This window comes from Pristiophorus japonicus, chromosome 16, assembly GCF_044704955.1.
Source record: "Pristiophorus japonicus isolate sPriJap1 chromosome 16, sPriJap1.hap1, whole genome shotgun sequence".
In the NCBI taxonomy this organism is placed as follows: domain Eukaryota; kingdom Metazoa; phylum Chordata; class Chondrichthyes; family Pristiophoridae; genus Pristiophorus; species Pristiophorus japonicus.
The window spans coordinates 127,741,644-127,760,987 of record NC_091992.1 but is presented as its reverse complement, the minus strand read 5'-3'; the positions used below and the strand labels follow the sequence as shown (position 1 = coordinate 127,760,987).

Genomic DNA, 19,344 nt, shown 5'->3' with positions numbered 1-19,344 from the left:
GACCCCCAGATCTCGCTGTACTGCAGCACTTTGCAATTTTTCTCTTTCAATTATAATCTGCTTTTCTATTTCTGCCGAAGTGGATAACCCCACATTTTTCTACATTATACTCCATCTGCCAAATCTTTGCCCACTTAGCCTGTCTATATCCCTTTGCAGATTTTTTGTGTCGTCACAATATGCTTTCCCACCCATCTTTGTGTCATCAGCAAACTTGGGTACATTACACTCAGTCCCTTCATCCAAGTCATTAATATAGATTGTAAATATTACATTTAATGTGTTGATTTTCTCTCTTGTATTCTCTGGCCGAAATCTCTGCCGACTCGCAATTGTGCGTCGCGTTACCCTGGAAACTTAAATGTTTCGAGTTGAGTGTTGCGCATGCGTAGGATGGGTCTCACTTTATCGGCCCAAAAAATTAGCCCCACCCTCAAAACCGGAGGTATTTCTGCGCTGCGCCAAAATAAAAAATAATTTTGCCAAAACTTCGGACTTTTTAAAAAAAAAAACTGCCATTAATCGGAAATAACGGCAAAAGACGGAGCTATTTTACAATGTGGAACTTTGGGCCCAAAGTTTCTAATTTTAATCTGATTGACTAACTTTATACACTAGCAAAATGATCAACTTCTAGTCTTCGCTTGCTTGTAAAGATTCAATTAAAATGAATGTGTTGGAAGCTCCTGTTGCTTCTTGGCGTGTCTTAACTGTTTTTTGTAACCTGTGACTGCCGAGTGACGAATGTTTGCCATTTAACATTCACACTGGTTACAGATTGGGAGGAGAGTGGAGAAAGAAAAGCAAGCACTCTTCAAACGTTGAGAAGGACTATATCCAAGGCAAAATTATAAAAAGAATATTGAGGTGCTGGAGCAGGTGCAAAAAAGATTACAAGGATAGTACTGGAATTGAGAGGTTATAACGATCGAGAATGATTAAACCGGCTGGGACTCTTTTCTCTAGGAAAGAGAAAGTTTAAGGTTATGAAAAGATTTGATTGGGTAGATCTGGAGAGACCAAAACTAGGATCCATAAAATCAGATAGTCACTAATAAATCCAACAGTGAATTCAGGAGAAACTTCTTTACCCAGAGAGAGGTGAGAATGTGGAACTCGCTATCATGTGGATTGATTAATGCGAATCGTCGAGAAGCACTTATGGGGGAGTTATACAAGTCCATGAGTGAGGAAGGATTAGCGGGATATGCTGATAGGGTGGTAGGAGGCTCGTGTGCCGTTTAAAACACCGGCATAGACTATTTGGGCCGAATGTGCTGTATGTTCGATGTATGTAATTCGATGTAAATTTGATCTGACAGACATAAAATGATATGTTTAAGGTTGAAAACTGGGAAATATGCATTTCTCTTGCTATCACTTGCAGTTAGTAATGTAAACACTTCCACTCACCCATCATCCCAGTGCTCGCTGGCCTTCGTGTCCTCGCCCCTCCCTATCTCTGTAATCTCCTCCAGCCCCACAACTCCCCCGAGGTATCTGTGCTCCTCTAATTCTGACCTCTCAAGCATTGCTGGTTATAATCCCTCAACCATTCGTGGCCGCGCCTTCTATTGCGTGGGCCCAAGCTCTGGAACTCCCTGCTTAAACCCCTCTTTCCTCCTTTAACACGCTCCTTGAAACATACCTTTTGACCAAACTTTTGGTCACCTGCTCTAATTTCTGCTTGTGCGGCTTGGTGTCAGACTTTTTATCGCATAATGTTCTTGTGAAGCGCCTTGGGATGTTTCACTACGTTAAAGGTGTTATATAACTACAAGTTATTTCCTCAACAGACAAGATCTTTTGCCTGGGAGGTGCTGCTGGATTTAGTGGCCTTGTTTTTGCCTGACATCTGAACAGTGGGAGAATGGCACTCGGAGGCTGCTATAATGGTGGTTTCCTGAAATCAGTGCTGAATTCTGCTTATCTTGTTCAGAGATGCAATCATTCTACTTATCTCGTTCTGTGTCATTGGCGTAATGTCTGGTGCTGCGGTTATTTGCGAGTGATGGTGTAACTTTGTAGGGGACTTTGCAATTACAAAACCAATTGGTTCACTAGATTGATTCCTACGGTGGTGGGGTTGTGCTATGTGGAGAGATTGAGTAGATAAGGCCTATAGTAGAGATATGTTGAAGGCATCCCTCTCCCACAGAAGAGTATCTAATTGTCCAGTTCCAGATGTCGTTTGCTGGACAATGTGCTACCCAGTTCTGCCTGAAAAGTTGCTGCATGTAGAATATTAGTTTTATTGATCTGTAACACTGCAGGCACTGGAATCAGGACTAAAAAGCATTTGGACTGGAGTGATATTTTGTTTCAACATTAATCTGAAGTTGATGTAAAGTGGCATTCCAGTGATTCTGTCTGAAAGGAGAAAGGGTAGGCTATATTTATCACTGACTATAAATATTCACAGGTGTAATTTTGGCAGCTCCACCAGACCCAAGGCAATGTTTTCCCTATGCATGAACCAACTACATTGCAGACAACTGTTTGAGGAAGCGTTGTTTTCACCTTTTAATTTTAACTTTTTGCAAGCCACAAATAATAGTCTGCTGCGTAATCATAGAAATGCACTGCACTCCACGTCCCTGCCTGTTCCCCATAAACCTCAACCCCTTATCATTCAAAAATCTCCACCTTAAATATATTCAGTGACTCTGCCTCCACTGCTCTCTGGGGTAAATAATTGCAAAGATTCACAACCCTCCTGAGAAGAAATTCCTTCTCATCTCTGTCTTAAATGTGCCACCCCTTATTCTGAAACTATGTCCCCGAGATCTAAATTCCTCCACGAGGGGGAACATCCTCTCGGCATCTACGCTGTCAAGCCCCCTATTTTGAGGAAGAGCAGGGGAGTTGTACCCACACCTCTGGGGGTCCCTTCTTTCGTCCTCTCTTCCCTCTAGCTCTGATCTCTGCTTCATACCTTCACTGGGGAAAGCTGCTGATCTGAAGCTTGCCTCCTGGGCAATACTGTTGTGTTGCCACTTATAAGATTGGACTGACTGATTAAACACCATTGTTAGATTACATACTGAGTTATGAATAGTTTATCATTTTTTAAACTGCATGATTGAATTGAAAATGCTCACTGGATGAAAGAAAGACTTGCATTTATACATCTCGGTGTCCCAAAGTGCTTGACAACCAATGGAAGTATTTTTGGAGTGTAGTCACTGTTGTAATGCAGGAAACGTGAAGCCAACTTGTGCACAGCAAGCTCCCACAAACAGCAATGTGATAATGACCAGATAATGTTTTTTTTTGTGATGTGATTGAGGGATAAATATTGGCCACGGCACTGAGGACAACTCCCCTGCTCTTCAAAATAGTGCCATGGGATTATTTATGTCCACCCGAGAGCAGGCTCTGTTTAACGTCTCATCTGAAAGACTGCACTTCCGGCAGTGCAGCACTCCCTCAGTACTGCACTGGTGCGATTAAGTTGAAAATGCTCACTGGTGATTGCATCACTTGGGGATGCAATAAAGTATCGCAGACTAAAAGTTCCTGGGTTCAATCCCTGATCTGCTAATTTGGTCGGGGCACTACAATCTGCCAGAGGCAAAGTTATCGGGTATTTTGGCTCCTATTCAGATGGCCCTCTGGAAAGTACACGTCAGGACAGGATTGACCTCTACTTTGTATCCTGTCCTCTCCTCTTATCCCCTTGCCCTGAGACAGTCTGCCTGATAAAGATCACCTGCTTTCAGAAGAATGGAGAGCTGAGCTGATGTGGAATAATCCAACGTTCGTTATTGTTGAGGAGAGAAAAAATGTCAATGCAGGTTTTACTGTTGTCAGCTGCTTGCAGTAATGCAAAGTAATTGTTGGTAGCGTATGAAAACAAGTCTGTCAACTTGCTTAGTGTCATTGTGTGCTCCCGTTGAAACCGCCAGATTTTCAGAAACTGTCGCAGACCGCTTCCCTACCTGTATACCACTGCTGAGCAAAGGACCGTTGTACCCTGTATACTGGTTAATGTATTGGCTGGCCCGCTGCCTCTTAATTCTTCGGCCTTTTTATTAACTTCCCACATGCAAGGTGGAACTGGAATGTTTTGACAAGGCTATCCGCCCAGCACAAGCCTGTATTTGTAAAGAATTCATTCATAACCATATTGAAATGGTGCTGTGATTGCTGGTCAGAGGACATTGTCGTTTAGGATCTGAATGATTGCAATAGATGTCCAGGTGTTGGGTCATTGTGACATGCAAGAATTTTTCTCTTCTGACTGAAGGCTAACATTTTTGTACTGCACTGCAGCTAGTTAGTGAGCTGAATTTAAAGTGGGTGCATTAGAATTGGGCAGTCCCTTGTATCGAGGATGACCCAAGTAGGTGTCTGCTATGCCAAAGGACTCTGACCATTGAGGGACTGAGGCTCTGAATATCTGCACCGAAATTGCTGTTTATTGCTGCTGTTGGGCAAAGCCCTGCTCCAGGTGCCTGCTGTCCGTGTTAAGGGAATGTGATGCAGGTTCTCTTGCCCTCAGTTATTCTGTACTATAAGGATATATGACCTGTGCGTGGTCTCTGATATCTGGGTGTCAGTTTGTTCTGCTGTTCTACGTTGCTGCCCGTCAGCACTGTATCGCAGCACTGGAGGCTGTTAAAGTTCAACTTGTCCTACCCTAATAGTTGTTTTAGACTGGCGAGTGTCTCCGGAGTATGTAGAATGAATTTATCTTCTCCGTCCATTTCAGTGAAATCATTCCGGGACCTAAACGGTTTGAATCTGAAAACTAATTTTAAACACTCATCTTAATCTGATCGTAACCATTAACATTCTTGAATGTGAAAAAGGCTGATTTCAAATTCCAGGGGTCAATTTTTGTGCATTCCTCGTGCGCAGATGTTTTGTTGGGTGGGGGGGGTGGGGTTGGGTGGGGTTGGGGGGTTGGGGGGTGGGGTGGGGGTGGGGGGGGGGAGGTTGCTGTGGCAGAGGCAGAATGTGCTGTAAATGCAGTATCTGAGAAAATCGGCAAATTTTTCAACTTTTTCCTGAAACACTGACCCTGTTAAACATTTGCTCGTTTTGATCTGACGTGACTGTTCTCCCTACAGATGCCCCCTGGTGCGGACACTGCAAGGCACTTGCCCCTGAATATAGCAAAGCTGCTGCAAAGCTGAAAGAAGAAGGCTCCGAGATCAGACTTGCAAAAGTAGATGCCACCGAGGAATCCGATCTAGCACAAATGTTTTCAGTGCGGGGCTACCCAACCATTAAGTTTTTCAAAAATGGAGACCAGAGCAATCCCAAGGACTATGCCGGTAATGAAGATTCTTAGTGTAATGGTGCAGTGAATGCATAAATAACTTGCACTGTCCCCATGTCTTTTTTTTTTTAAACTCTTCCATTTCACTTGGAACTTGAGCAAACTACTTTTGTTGACTGTACAGCTAGGTTACCAGAATTGGGCTGCACTGCCCTTGCAGGTAGTTCAGTGTTGTAGCTGGGCTTACCGGTGAATTGTATAGCACAAATTACACTTGCAGCAGCACACAAACATCTGTTTGCTTTGACTTTAATTAATCGTTCATATTGCTGCCAAATCAGTAGCCACTTCTGTACGTTGTGGTGCTCCAGCTCTGCTTGGAATAGCAGGGATGTACCTCGTCTTTGTTCAACACCTTGTCCTGTATGTCAAACGAGACATTGGACTTGGGTCCAATCTGTCTTGTCCATGTGGATGTGCATCGTCACATGGTAAAAGTCCTGGAATGCCTTATCTAACACTGACCTTTGCCACATGGTCTGCAACGGTTGGAGGTGGCTCACCACCACCTTGTCGAGGGCAGCGAGGGATGGGCAATAAATGCTGGCCTTGCCAGTGCTGTCCATAAAACAAGATTTTTTTTAAAATAATGAAAGCTCCCACAGCATTGAGTCAATAAAAGTAGTTTGCTTTAAGTTCCAAGTAAAAGTTCTGTGTTCTGATTTATATTCCATCTTGGTGCAAGCTTGCTTTGTTTGCCTATATATTTCAAAATAGTTCATTTTTTTGAACACCTCACTGTTTTGTCATGTATTTCTTCAGTCTGATCGTATGGGCATTTTGATGAATTTGCAACCTACACCTTCACTTGAGATGTTTGGGTTTTAGAAGCTGAATTGTATCTTATTTTAGTGCATTATAAACCAGCTTCGTTTCACTTTGACTAAGACATGAGAGAGGATTAAACCTGGGTGGGGAAATAGTCGTCTTGCGGTGGGATTTCCTGTAGACTTTCTCTCTCTCTCTCTGTGAAATTGATGTCTCATTTTCATACCTTATGAAACTTGACGCAAAGTAGTTAGTATCACTTCCGAATTTGACTTTCATGATTGTTGTATTCATAAAAGCTTTTTAACGTTAAAAAAAAAATTACATCTGTCCTCCGAGCAAAGGAATCTGGTGGTCTGTGTTTTAAGTTGAAAGTTTTTTTGGGGTAAAAGCCTATATCTATGCATTTAACTGTACTCTACATTGAGGCTGTGATCACTTAATCAGCAATTCAGTCATAAAACAGATCTGACTGAAGCAGTGCAGTGCTGTGCTGAAAGACCTTTGCAGTAGGTAAGATATATCCATATATCGTGCAGGAAATGTTTCCTTTTTGATTGTTGGAAGTGTGGGAACTGTGTTTGACCTGCCTGTACCAAGCACTGTCCACTGTGTGGCTTGGAGACTAATTGAAGCTCGTGTACTGCCCCAGCATGAAACTTTCTTGCCACATCTCCTCCGAAGGAATTAACTCCTTTTGTTGAGGGGATGGTTCCATGGGCTAAAAATAGAAAATGCTTGAAATACTCAGCAGGTCAGGCAGCATCTGTGGAGTGAGAAACTGAGTTAACGTTTCAGGTCGATGACCCTTTGTCAGAACACAGAAACCTCATCGACCTAAAATGTTAACTTTCTCCCTCCACAGATGCTGCCTGACCAGCTTGAGTATTTCCAGCATTTCCTGATTTTTATTTCAGACTCCAGCATCTACAGTGTTTTGCTTTTGTATGCTTCCATTTGATGCCTTAACCAGTATTATTCGGGTATAAACCTTGGCAGTAAATGGCTTTGATGTTGGGGGGCGGGCGGCATCAGCATCAGTCGATCCCATTCCTGCTGGTGTCTAATCACGTGAACCTCGGCAGTTTGGATCACTTGGCCAGGATCTCTGGCCAAGGTTTCTCCTCTTCCCAAGAGATCTTTTTGGTCTGTGAATCACGTGAAGAGCACACAGTATAGGGTCTGGTCACTTGATTACATGATGAGTAGCATCCCTTCTGAACTAGCTTCACTTGAGCAAAGTACTTTTATTAAAGAAATGCTTTGTCGATCCTTTGGCAGCTGGAAGACAGCATGAAGATATTGTGAACTGGTTGAAGAAACGCACGGGACCCGCAGCAGACACCATCACTGAAGCAGACGCTGCTGAGAAACTAGTGGAGTCATCCGAAGTGGTTGTCATTGGGTTTTTCAAGGTACTGATTATTGCTTAAACATTTGTTGGTGTGCAACATGGGTAGACTGATGCCCCCCCCCCGGCGGCGAGGGTGGACTGACATGGCCCTCCCCCTCTTTTCTGCCCCCCCCCCATCCCTTCCCCCCCCCCTCCCCTTCCCCCCCCCAAGCGAGGGAAGAGAGCTGAGATTTTATTGGCAGTTTGTGTAGCGCGAGTGGTGAAAAGGCAGTGTTCAATGTATGTAATGGACCATATGATTTGAGTCATGCTTACTGGACAAGGACTACAAATGATGTGTTTAGTGCACAGAAACTGGCAGAATTGTCCATTCCTTGCCATGTTTAGGAATTGAATGAAGAATCGCTTCTGGGGAAAATGGGTTGAACTGTCAGTGCAGCACTGATGTGCATTGTAACTGCTGCGTACAATTACATGAACATGAATGTCGGACACGCTGTTATTTACAAGTTACGACTAGTATATGGCCAATCATTTGTGTAATTTTAATTGTCTATGGCTTTACCTGATTGTGAGCAAGATGTTTTTATTTTGCCCTAATGATCGTGTCCTTTGTCATTTAAAGCCCAGTAGGGTATGGAGTTAATAGAGTAAGTGATTATTAAGCCACTTGGGGATTCATTGTTTTTTAATAAACATTTAATTAAAGAATCATTCATTTGCAAAAAACTGCAACTGAGAATTGCCTCTAACTATAGCACTGGGTTTTACAACTTTACCCCCAAAAAATCAAAAAATATTACTTAAAAGTGGCTTCCAGGTGGAATGAAGTACAAAGTGGTCTGAAAGTCCTTCTTGCGCAAGCAAATGGGAAATATTGCATTTGGTTAACGTGGGTAATTTAGTTTCGGTGCAGAGTTGGAAAATGAGGCATGGCCTGCAGTTGGCAGTGTGAAAGCAGACTGCTGCTGCCTCTGGGTAGGCCGAGGACTCGGGCCGATGGCCACAAAAATTGCAGTGGGTTAATCCCTTGAGGGAGTACTGCATGCTGCTGGAGGCAGTAACTGTACCAAAGTCGGGGCAGCCAATGGCAGTGCTGCAATATAAATGCAGCAAGAATGGGCAGTTGGAGTGTGTGTGAAAGCTCTTGGAACAACTGGCACATCTCGGTTCACTTGTGAACCAGTGATGACGAATAGGATTTGGGTCGCACAAAAATAAATTCTGGAGTTAGGTGAAGGATTAAGAAACAGGACCTCCAGAGATTCAGATTCCCACATGAGTCAATACAAGAACAGTCATATTAAGGAGTTGAAGTGTGGCTCGATGTGCCGTTGGAGGGAACTTGTTCTGAATCTTGTGATATTTGCTTTATTTCCAAAAAAAAAACTATTTCCCCACCCGATGACCAAGTGTGTAATCTGTTTAAAATAGTTTGTGAAATCCCTTGACTTTATATCTCATAGTGCATCTGTGCAGCACTTGGTAGTTTTTGCAGTCTGGAATGGAGGAATCTGATTTGTATTTGAACCCCTTGAAGCTAAATTGTCGGGTGTATGTACCTAACAGGATTACTACTGAAAGGACATGAGCAAACCCCATCATTCATTCTCATTGCAACAAACTAAAATTTGCAGCTCTTGCAAATGTTTTTGAGGGGATTGAAAATGTGTATGAATAAAGCCTTTTCTGTTTTCAGGATGTGGAGGGGAGTGATGCCAACATATTCCTGCAGGCTGCAGAGGCCATTGACGAGGTGCCATTTGGAATCACTTCAGATGCAGACATCTTTACCAAGTATGATGTGACGAAGGATGGAGTTATCCTTTTTAAGAAGGTAAAATGGCAATTGATCGAATTGGTCTAGTTTGTAGCTGCAGAGTAAAAGTTTGTTGACGTTCTAGACTGGGGTTTGATTGTCGCCAGCTTTGGGCTCTGAGTATTGTGGAACCAAATGCTCATTAGTTGTCGACCCTTGGCACTTATTACTGCCAATTGATACTAGTTTGGTAATAAACATTGCAAGCTCCAGTCTATGCAAAGCCGATGGAAAAGTTGCAATATTGCCAAAGATTCCAGGTAACTGCGGGCAGCACTCGGCTGTCTGGAGCTCCCGGGCAACTGGCTCACCGGCTTTTGAATGGAAAAACCGCACATGTGGAAATTTGAATGGGCCGCGCAGCCTGTTTAAAGGGGCACCATACCCCCCAACAATTTAAGGAAACATGTTGGGCATGTGATATTTTGCTGCAGTATGGCTGCCGTTTCTTCTCTGATCCATGTAGCTTATAATGGGAATTTCTATGTCCAATTTAAAGATTGAAGTGCCATAGAAACAGAAATTTACAGCGTAGAAGGAGGCCATTTCGGCCCATCGTGTTCCTGCTGGTCGACAAAGCCGCACGGCCCTTGGTCAGCAGCCCTGAGGTTACATATAAACCTATGAACAATGGCGGAAAGGTAAAGAGCACCCAGCCCAAACCAGTCCGCCTCATACAAATGTGACACCCTTTGCACCGAAACATTCTACACACCACCCCAACCGGAGCTATTTGATCTCCTGGGAGGGGCAAAAAAGATTTTAAAAACCCAGGCCAATTGGGGGGAAAAAAATATGGTAAAATTCCTCTCCAGCCCATCCAGGCGATCGAAACTAGTCCAGGAGATCACCCTGGCTGTATTCGATTCCCTGCAGTACTTACGATCGTATCTGTGCCAGCCAACAAGAAGTTATCCAGTCTAATTCCACTTACCAGCTCTAAGTCCATAACCCTGCAGGTGACTGCACTTTAAGCCGTGCAATTTTAAACTTGGTTATCTGCAGCACCAGGTGAAGTATTTTTTTTTCTGGTGGGAGAGTCCAGGACATGGGGGGCAGAACTTTGAAATTAGAGCTAGGCCGTTCAGGGGTGATGTCAAGAAGCACCACTTCTTAGAGTGGAAAACTCTTCCCCCAAAAAGCTGTTGAAGCTAGACCAATTGAAAATGTCAAAACTGAGATTGGTGAAGTTTTGTTAGGCAAGGCTATTAATGGATATGGAGCAATGGTGGGTAAATAAAGCTAAGATGCAGTTCAGCCATCATCTAAATGAATGGCAGAACAGGCTTGAGAGGCTGAATGGTCTCTCTCCCGATCCTGTATTTTCAAATGCTAGTGACTGTCTTTCACTGGAAGGGATGGAAGCAGTTTGAGGTGATGCGTTCATAAAACCATACTGGAAGTGCACATTACCTGCCCCTTCCCAATGTATTTTGTTGCCAACAAACTAATTAAATCTAGTGACCGCACTAAATTTTGAATTCAGGTCCATGACTTCAATGACTAATTTATGGGTAAATAATTGACTGCCCCACCCTAGATTACTGGAAGAACCCCAGGTATCAATTTTGGTTTGGTGTAACACATTCACCTCTAATGACCTGATCACTAACCGCTATGGTCCTGAACCACTTGCAGTTCATGAATATCTCCGGTCCGCTTACACCGTCTTCTTTGAAAGTGAGTTAACACGTTTGGCTGAATTTGTAAAATTAAATGCGAAACTAGATTGTTTCTTAAAAACCAAGTTAATTACCCATAACAGTCCTGTTAACCCCACCCAGGCAAGCCATTATTGCCAGGTATTTAATGTGCAGCTGTTTGTTTTTGTAGGTTGGATGTGGGGCCTAGGTAACTGCTCCTGGGCACGGCCAAGGGTGCCATCAGCCGGTCCAGGCAGCGGGCGGTCGAGGGGGTCATTCAGCCTGACTGCCTGCCTCTCTTCCGCGCCAGGGTGTCCTTGGAGATGGAGCACGCGGTGTCCACCGGTACGCTCGCGGCCTTCCGCGAGAGGTGGGCACCGGAGGGACTGGAGAGTATTATAACCCCCAGCAACCAAATTTTAATTTGATTTTATTTATTTTACAGTTTAATTTGTTTTAATTGCCGGTTTTAGTGTCCCCCTCCCCTTTTATAGAGGGCACTTGTAAATTATATGATTTTAATGCCCCCAAAAAAAAATCACAAAAAGGAAAAAAAACACACAAAAAAAGAGGGCAGTTATAAGTGTCTGGAGTGTCCCCCAGATCGGGGGGCACTCGATCTAATGTTTATGTTGTCTCTCAAAAGAGTTGTGGGGCCTAGGTACATCCGGGCCAGGGTGTCCCTGGAGATGGAGCACGCGGTGTCCACCGGTACGCTTGCGGCCTTCCGCGAGAGGTGAGCGCCGGAGGGACTGGAGTGCATCATCACCCCCGGCAACCAAATTTTAATTTGATTTTATGTTTTAAAGTTTAATTTGTTTTAATTGCCGGTGTTTTTAGTGTCCCCCCTCCCCTTTTATAGGGGGCACTTGGGGGAAAAAAAAATTTGATTTTAGTGCCCAAAAAAACCCACAAAAAAAACACACAAAAAAGGGCCTTGAAAATGTTTGGTGTGTCCCCCAGATCGGGGGGCACAATTTAATGTTTAGTTTTTCCTCCCAAAAGAGTTGTGGGGCCTAGGAGCTGGAACTTGTGTTAGCAGCAGGTGGCAGTATTTGAATGTTGAAGGGAAGGCAGTTCAGTACTGTCTACAATGGCTTCAAGCGTTGTTTAAAAGTCCATTTGGAAATCACTGCAGTGTAGGTGTGCAAGGTTTTTTATTGTAGGTGTGTACAGCAATTGATCATGGATATGATTGGAATGGTTTAAATGTTAGAACTCCAGTTCTCTCCTCTTCCTCCCGCAGTTTTGGGCATCCATTATAGAAAGGAATTGAAGCCTTCGAGATTCACGAGGATGGTGCCAGGGATGCGCATCTATTGAGTAGCGATGTCTGATGTTGGGGCTATTTCCATTAGAGCAGAGCAGGTCAAGAGGAGATTTTGAGGTTAAGATTAGGAAACGTTTTGATCAAGACGAATAGGGAAATACCTTCCTTTCATTGGTCCAACGGTGACATGACATGTAAGAGTTAGGAGCAGGAGTACGCCATACGGTCCCTCGAGCCTGCTCCGCCATTCAATAAAACCATGGCTGACCTCCGACTCTACTGCACTTTCCTGTCCGATCCCCATATCCCTCCATTCCTTTTGGAATCTCAAATTCTATCGATCTGAGCCTTGAATATACTCAACAATTCGGCATCCACAGCACATTGGGGTAGAAAATTCCAAAGATTCACAACCCTCTGAGTGAAGAAATTGCTCCTCATCTCAGTCCTAAATGGCCGACCCCTTATCCTGAGGCTATGCCTCCTAGTTCTAGACTCTCCAGCCATGGGGAAACCACCTCTCGGCCACCTATCCAGTCGAGCCCTCTCTGACAATTGAGACATTAAACCGAGTTGTCGATTTAAAATAATCACTGTGCGGAAGGGGCTGGGGGATTGGGGTATGCAGTGCTTTGTGTGATGGGAAAATTGAACAGTGGGATTCGTCTTTTGTCCTTCCAAACTTGGGTTATGTGTGGAGTGAGAGATTTTTGGAGTCTAGGGGAATCGAGGGATATGGAGATCGGGCTGGAAAGAGGAGTTGAGGTCGAAGATCAGCCATGATCTAATTGAATGGCGGAGCGGGCTCGAGGGGCTGTATGGCCTACGTCTGCTAATTCTTATGTTATTTGGATTAAAGGCTGATCTACTGGTGACAGCAGTTTGAAATGATAATCTACCATTACATATTTGGTTGGCAGCCAGAAAGCAAAGAGTGGGAATAAACGGGTCCTTTTCAGAATGGCAGGCAGTGACTAGTGGGGTGCCACAGGGCTCAGTGCTGAAACCCCAGCTATTTACAATATACATTAATGATTTAGATGAAGGAATTGAATGTAATATCTCCAAGTTTGCAGTTGACACTAAGCTGGGTGGCAGTGCGAGCTGCGAGGAGGATGCTAGGAAACTGCAGGGGGACTTGGACAGGTTAGGTGAATGGGCATATGCATGGCAGATGCAGTATAATGTGGATAAATGTGAGGTTATCCACTTTGGTGGCAAAAACAGAAGGCAGATTATTATCTGAATGGTGACAGATTAGTAAAAAGGAGAGGTGCAACGAGACCTGGGTGTCATGGTACATCAGTCATTGAAGGTAGGCATGCAGGTACAGCAGGCAGTAAAGAAAGCAAATGGCCTGCTGGCCTTCATAGCGACAGGATTTGAGTATAGGAGCAGGGAGGTCTTACTGCAGTTGTACAGGGCCTTGATGAGACCACACCTTGAGTATTGTGTGCAGTTTTGGTCTCCTAATCTGAGGAAAAACATTCTTGCCATTGAGGGAGTGCAGCGAAGGTTCACCAGACTGATTCCCGGGATGGCAGAACTGACATGAAAGACTGGATCTACTAGGCTTAAATTCACTGGAATTTAGAAGAATGAGAGGATCTCATTGAAACATAAAATCCTGATGGGATTGGACAGGTTAGATGCAGGAAGAATGGTTCTGATGTTGGGGAAGTCCAGAACCAAGGGTCACAGTCTAAGGATGAGGGGTAAACCATTTTAAGACAGAGGTGAAGAGAAACTTCTTCACTCAGAGAATTGTCAACCTGTGGAATTCTCTACCGCAGAGAGTTGTTGAGGCCACTTCATTAGATATATTCAAAAGGGAGTTAGATGTGGCCCTTACAGCTAAAGGGATCAAGAGGTATAGAGAGAAAGCAGGAATGTGGTACTGAAGATAGAGAGAAAGCAGGAATGTGGTACTGAAGTTGCATGATCAGCCATGATCATATTGAATGGTGGTACAGGCTTGAAGGGCTGTATCGCCTGCACCTATTTTCTATGTTTCTATGTAAATGCTAACATTTATGCAATTAGAGTATTGTGTGGTGGTTTGTGTTTTCTTGATTGTTTTTGTTTTTGCTCTTTTTCTCCTCCTGCCTGCCCACTCTCCCCCTTTACCGGAACCAAAATACTAGTGATAGCACTTGCATGCTTTTCTTAACATTACCGTGGGTGATATCTGACCTTGGCTAGCAGTTTCTTTGTAAGCATTCATATTCTAGTTTAAGGAAGTGACTCCAGAAAATGAAGTGGTCGTGTCATGTGTATGAATGGCTCACGGCGGCCTCGTCTCTCATTTCATTGCCCCTTAAATTATTCACTGACGTCGGTTGCAGTGAAATGTGAAAGAGCCTCTGTGTAGAAATATGGTGCTGTCTCTGACATGTACTGGGGTTGGTAAATGCAACTGGCCTGTGGAGGGAGCCAAGTTCCACAAGAGATGTGGACTACTGAACCACTATTTGCAGTGGGCTGTTGGGGATATTTTAAAAGAATAAAGAATTTAAGTTACTGTACTTGAGCTTCAAGTAAATGAAGCTCAGCCCTGTTTTGTTGAGCAGAGCCCCAGGAATGTGTCATTTTATATTCAAATATTTGTAATTTTGAATATTGAAGGCTGGTTATATTTGGCACGTTGACATCTCTGCATTTGAGCTTGTTGCTGTTTGAGGGCTGGCTTCTTACTGGGCTGCTGCTTCCAGTATTGGAGGTGTTTCCAGTAACCAGAGTTGAAATAGTCCTCATTTCTGCTGCAGCTGATATGCTTGGAATTTTTATTGCCCATCCCTAATTGCCCTCGAAGGTGGTGGTGAGCCACTGTCTTGAACCGCTGTAGTCCCGTGTGGTTGAAGGTACTCCCACAGTACTGTTAGGGAGGGACTTCCAGGATTTTGACCCAGCCACGATGAAGGAACAGTGATATATTTCCAAGTCGGGATGGTGTGTGACTTGGAGGTGGTGATGTTTCCGTGTGCGTGCTGCCCGTGCCCTTCTGGGTGGTAGAGGTCGCGGGTTTGGGAGGTGCTGTTGAAGAAGCCTTGGCGTGCATCTTGGAGATGATGCACAGAGCAGCCACAGTGTGTTAGTGGTGGATGGGCTGCCAACTGTTTGACATAAATGCAATTACTTCATTTAATACCATTCAACACCTTGCCCAAGAGGCAGTTCAGGTAAATGCTTTTAATGGTGAGCGTCAGCAGGTTATTTGCCTGTGGTGTGCATCACAGCTGAGCTTGGTTCTGTCCTTGTCCAAAATCCACAACAGTACTTCACAGGAGGGGTGCTGGATCCCAGTCTGGGCCTATTCCCTCCCTCCCTCCCTCCCTCCCTCCCTGCTCTGCTTGGCCTGGGACTCTCCTGGGATTTTGTCTCCCTGCTATGACGAGTCGTGCACTTGGCCATTAGGTTTTGGCAGGATTTTCAATTCTTGAGTGATCACTTCAGTTAGGGTTTTAAGTTTAATGCGGAGGGAGGAATGAAGAGCTGTGACATAAGGTCCTGATCCCCTGGCTTTGAACTGATTTGGTCCACTTGTCATTGGTTTATCTCCCTAGGTGTACAAATTTAGAATATGGGCTTCAAACAGGTTGCAATGAGTCAGAAGGGATGGTCTGTTCTAACGGGACACATCAAGCCATAATTTAAAAGGGAAATGAAACCAGACACGCATTTTCCTGTTGCCAGTTTTAACCATTTTACTTGGATTGAGTCCCGTTACTGTCGGCGAGCAAGAGAATTTTAATGTTTTAGTTGAAATTTTACTAAATAGGAAGTACTTTGCATAATGTGTGGATAGGCATTCATGTTAAGAATTTCATTCCGAATTCTACATGGGGGAAGGTGGAAAGGGAAAGAACCAGTCTGGTGTGCGAAAGGTAATTGGGGTTAAAATTGTTGCTTGGCAAGCTGACTTTTGTTTGGGTGAAGAGACAGAGTATGAATATAATCCAGCTGCAGGGTGGCGTTGTGTGAACAATTGCAATTTGAGGCTCGTTTCTGTTGTCTTCAAGCAATTGCAGACCATGGCGTGTTGGGTTAAAGGGGTGGAGAGGATTGGGAGACTTTATTGAGAACTCTTTTTTTTTTCTCTTTGCCTGACCCACTTGATGCAAGGTGCAGGAAAGTGCTGGGGTGATGTGTGAATCAGCAGGGATGGCACTTTACTGAGTCTGGGCACCAATGCTCAAGTGTTACCTGCAGATCTTCAATCCAGAGTTCTGAGAGGCTTGGATCGTTGCCCTTAAGGCATTGCTGGAGAAACTGCAAAGTGACTGGAGTTTTTCTTTAAACATGCTAGTTAACGTACGTGTAAAGAGGTGGTGTCATAAGCCTTTATTTTTAGAGCTTAAATGAAAATGTGCCCTCAAGTGCTCTCTGGTGCTAAATCTGATGGCAGGTGTGTAATTTCACACCCTCTGATGGATTTGTGCCTTTATCGTGACTTAGTGCACTGTGGGGATGTGTTGATGTGCATAATCTCCCTTCTAAATTGGGAACCGTTGTCTGGTTGAAGACTATATGTAGATTGTTGCTGTTTGATTGTTTTTAATGGGGATACTATTTGGGGTTGTAATATAGAGGCAGTATGCTACTTGTGTTGGGTGTTAGGATATGTTGAGAATTGTAGTTTCTCTCATGGTGTAGTGTACGGACATGGGAAAGAGTCTGTAAATGGTATTTGAAGCAATGCTAGTTACACATGTGCTCTGCAGAAGTCCCTACAGCTGAAAATGATCATTGTAGTGGTTGGTCTACTTGTGGATATAGGTTCTACTTTAACCACGGATTTCATGAAGTTGCTGTAGCCGAAGGTACTGTGTGCCTACACACAGCACCGTGGGTTGCTTGGATGTTGGTTTGTATATTCTGTAAATGGAGTTTGGCCTGTTGGAAAGCCAGAGGATGTGAGCTAATCTTGCAGTGGTGGGGGAGTAAAAGTTAGCTCGGACCGTGCCTGTTCCTTCTGATTGGAACGAGTTGGGGGCAGGTTGTGTTCTCTTCTGTTCCTCCTCTCCCTCCCCAAAAATGGCTGGGATCCTGCCCCGATAAGTCCAGCAACTTAAATAATTGTCAGCGGCTGCAAATGTCATTGTACAGAAAGCAGTTGTTTAATTACAAAGTATTAACCATACAGAAACAGGCCATTGGGCCCAACAGGTGCATGTTGGAGTTTATGCTCCACACAAGCCTCCTCCCACCCTTCATCTATCCCCATCAGCATCTCCTTCTAATCCTTTCTTCCTCGTGCTAATCTAACTTCCCCTTAAATGCATCTATGCTTTCTGTCTCAACCACTCCCTGTGGTAACAAATTCCACATTCTAGCCATTCTCCTGAATTCCCTATTGGGTTTACTAATTGCTATCTTATATTTACAGCTCCTAGTTCTGATCTTGCCCACAAGAAAGTGTGTAAAATTGTTTGTGAATCTTTCTATAAAAGTCATTTCCTCATTTTGATTTTGGAGGCATTCATGAAGAGGTAGAGTGGCTTGTATCTGATGACCACTATTGCAGAGCAGTGTTTCATGTTCCTGAGTTAGTATATTCCTGAACAGTGACACAACATTTCACATCGTTGTAGACAACCATGAAAAAGTAATGTTTGTGTCCTTTGAGCAGTTGAAGTATGATCGGTGGTGGCTGTGAAGCAATTTGTATCCCAAATGGCGGCTTGTGGCCAAATCTCAATGTGGCAGCAGTGTAAGTGGGTGGGTTTAAGGAATAGGACAGATGATGGAAAGATGTGAGGATAGTCTCCAGTGTGCAGTCTGGGGGGAAATTCTAGAGGTTGAACACTTAAAACTGAAACTAATTTGACTTTCCACACAACAGGAATTTGAATTTGGCAGGCAAAGTAATCACCACCAGATTAGTTACATCAAGCCATCGCAGTACTGGGACTTTGGGGTGTATTGGATAGCCTGTAATATCCAATTGATGCATGGTGCGCCTGGGTTTTACACTGTTATTCGAAGGCACGTGTAGATATGGTATCGACAGGCGTTGTATGAAGAATGTGACTGCTGTTGCTCTCTCCCTATATGATGCCAGGTGTTTAGATGGATGTACTTGTTGGAATGTTTGTTTTGATTGACTAATTGTATCACTTCTCTTTCAGTTCGACGAGGGTCGTAACGTCTATGATGGAGAATATACGAAGGAAAGTCTAGTCGAATTTATCAAGGGCAACCAGCTGCCTCTGGTTATTGAGTTCACCGAGCAGGTAGGTAAACCGTTGAATACTTTCTAGAACTAGGGACTCCCCAGCACTCCATTTCCTCGAACCCAACTTCAATATTAGGAATGGAACTTAAAGGTCTGTTAAGTTTTGTGTATGTGTTGGGGGTGGGGGGAAAGGGGAAATAATCTTTCACCAGGTCCATAGTGCTTTGAATGAGACTTCTATAGGATAAAATTCCATAGCCCCATGGCAAGGAGACTCGGGTACTGAGTATTAGCATAAAACTAAACGTGTGCGTAAGTCTGAAAGCATTGACACGCTCCCTTGTTGACAGCCCAGTAACATTGCGCATAACAGCTCCTGCTTTAAGCAGATTATATGTATTTGTACACTAGTGCACAGATTTGCTTGTCTTAACAGCTAGTCCTTTGAGGATGTCAGTGGATACAGGAAAATAGCTCACATTAGACTAGGTTGAATAATGTACGTTTGGAGCTAAAACAAAGTGTAATTTTGGTTGGGTGCCTGCTCCAGTGAAATCTATGTTGCAACACAAAGTCATAAACCGGGTCAGAGTTGGTTCTGGGATGACGGTTCTTCTGCTCTTCCAGACTGCTCCAAAGATCTTTGGCGGTGATATCAAGACCCACATGCTACTGTTCATCCCCAAGAGCTCACCGACCTTCCAGGACAACTTGACCAACTTCAAGAAAGCAGCGGAAAGCTTCAAGGGAAATGTAAGTGGGCACAGTGCCAGCAACCTTTGTGTCGCTCTCGGGAGATGGGAGTGGCTTTTTAACTGCAGCTTAAATACCAAAACTCCATGATCAAAAATAGAAAAGCTGAACATGACTGACTCTACATCTCGAATATGTAGTCCAGTCTGATTAGTCTCCATAGTTCTTTTCTTTTCTCACTTCATCTGAAGGTGAAGTGTGAGGTCATCCGCTCTGGCTCCCAGAAAGACAATTGTCTTGATGTCGAGAGGAGTGTACGGGCGCAAAAGTAATCA

The 19,344-nt window shown here is 44.0% G+C and overlaps 1 protein-coding gene across 1 annotated transcript in view; it reads left to right on the top strand.

The window, feature by feature from the left end:
- The window catches only part of p4hb (prolyl 4-hydroxylase, beta polypeptide), a 33,284-nt gene that overhangs the window by 5,159 nt on the left and 8,781 nt on the right, over window positions 1-19,344 (top strand). The window contains exons 2-6 of the mRNA XM_070857851.1: window positions 5,076-5,282; window positions 7,337-7,470; window positions 9,109-9,246; window positions 18,270-18,374; window positions 18,944-19,069. Coding sequence (XP_070713952.1) covers window positions 5,076-5,282; window positions 7,337-7,470; window positions 9,109-9,246; window positions 18,270-18,374; window positions 18,944-19,069 — 710 coding nt within the window. The remainder of the gene's footprint in view (window positions 1-5,075; window positions 5,283-7,336; window positions 7,471-9,108; window positions 9,247-18,269; window positions 18,375-18,943; window positions 19,070-19,344) is intronic.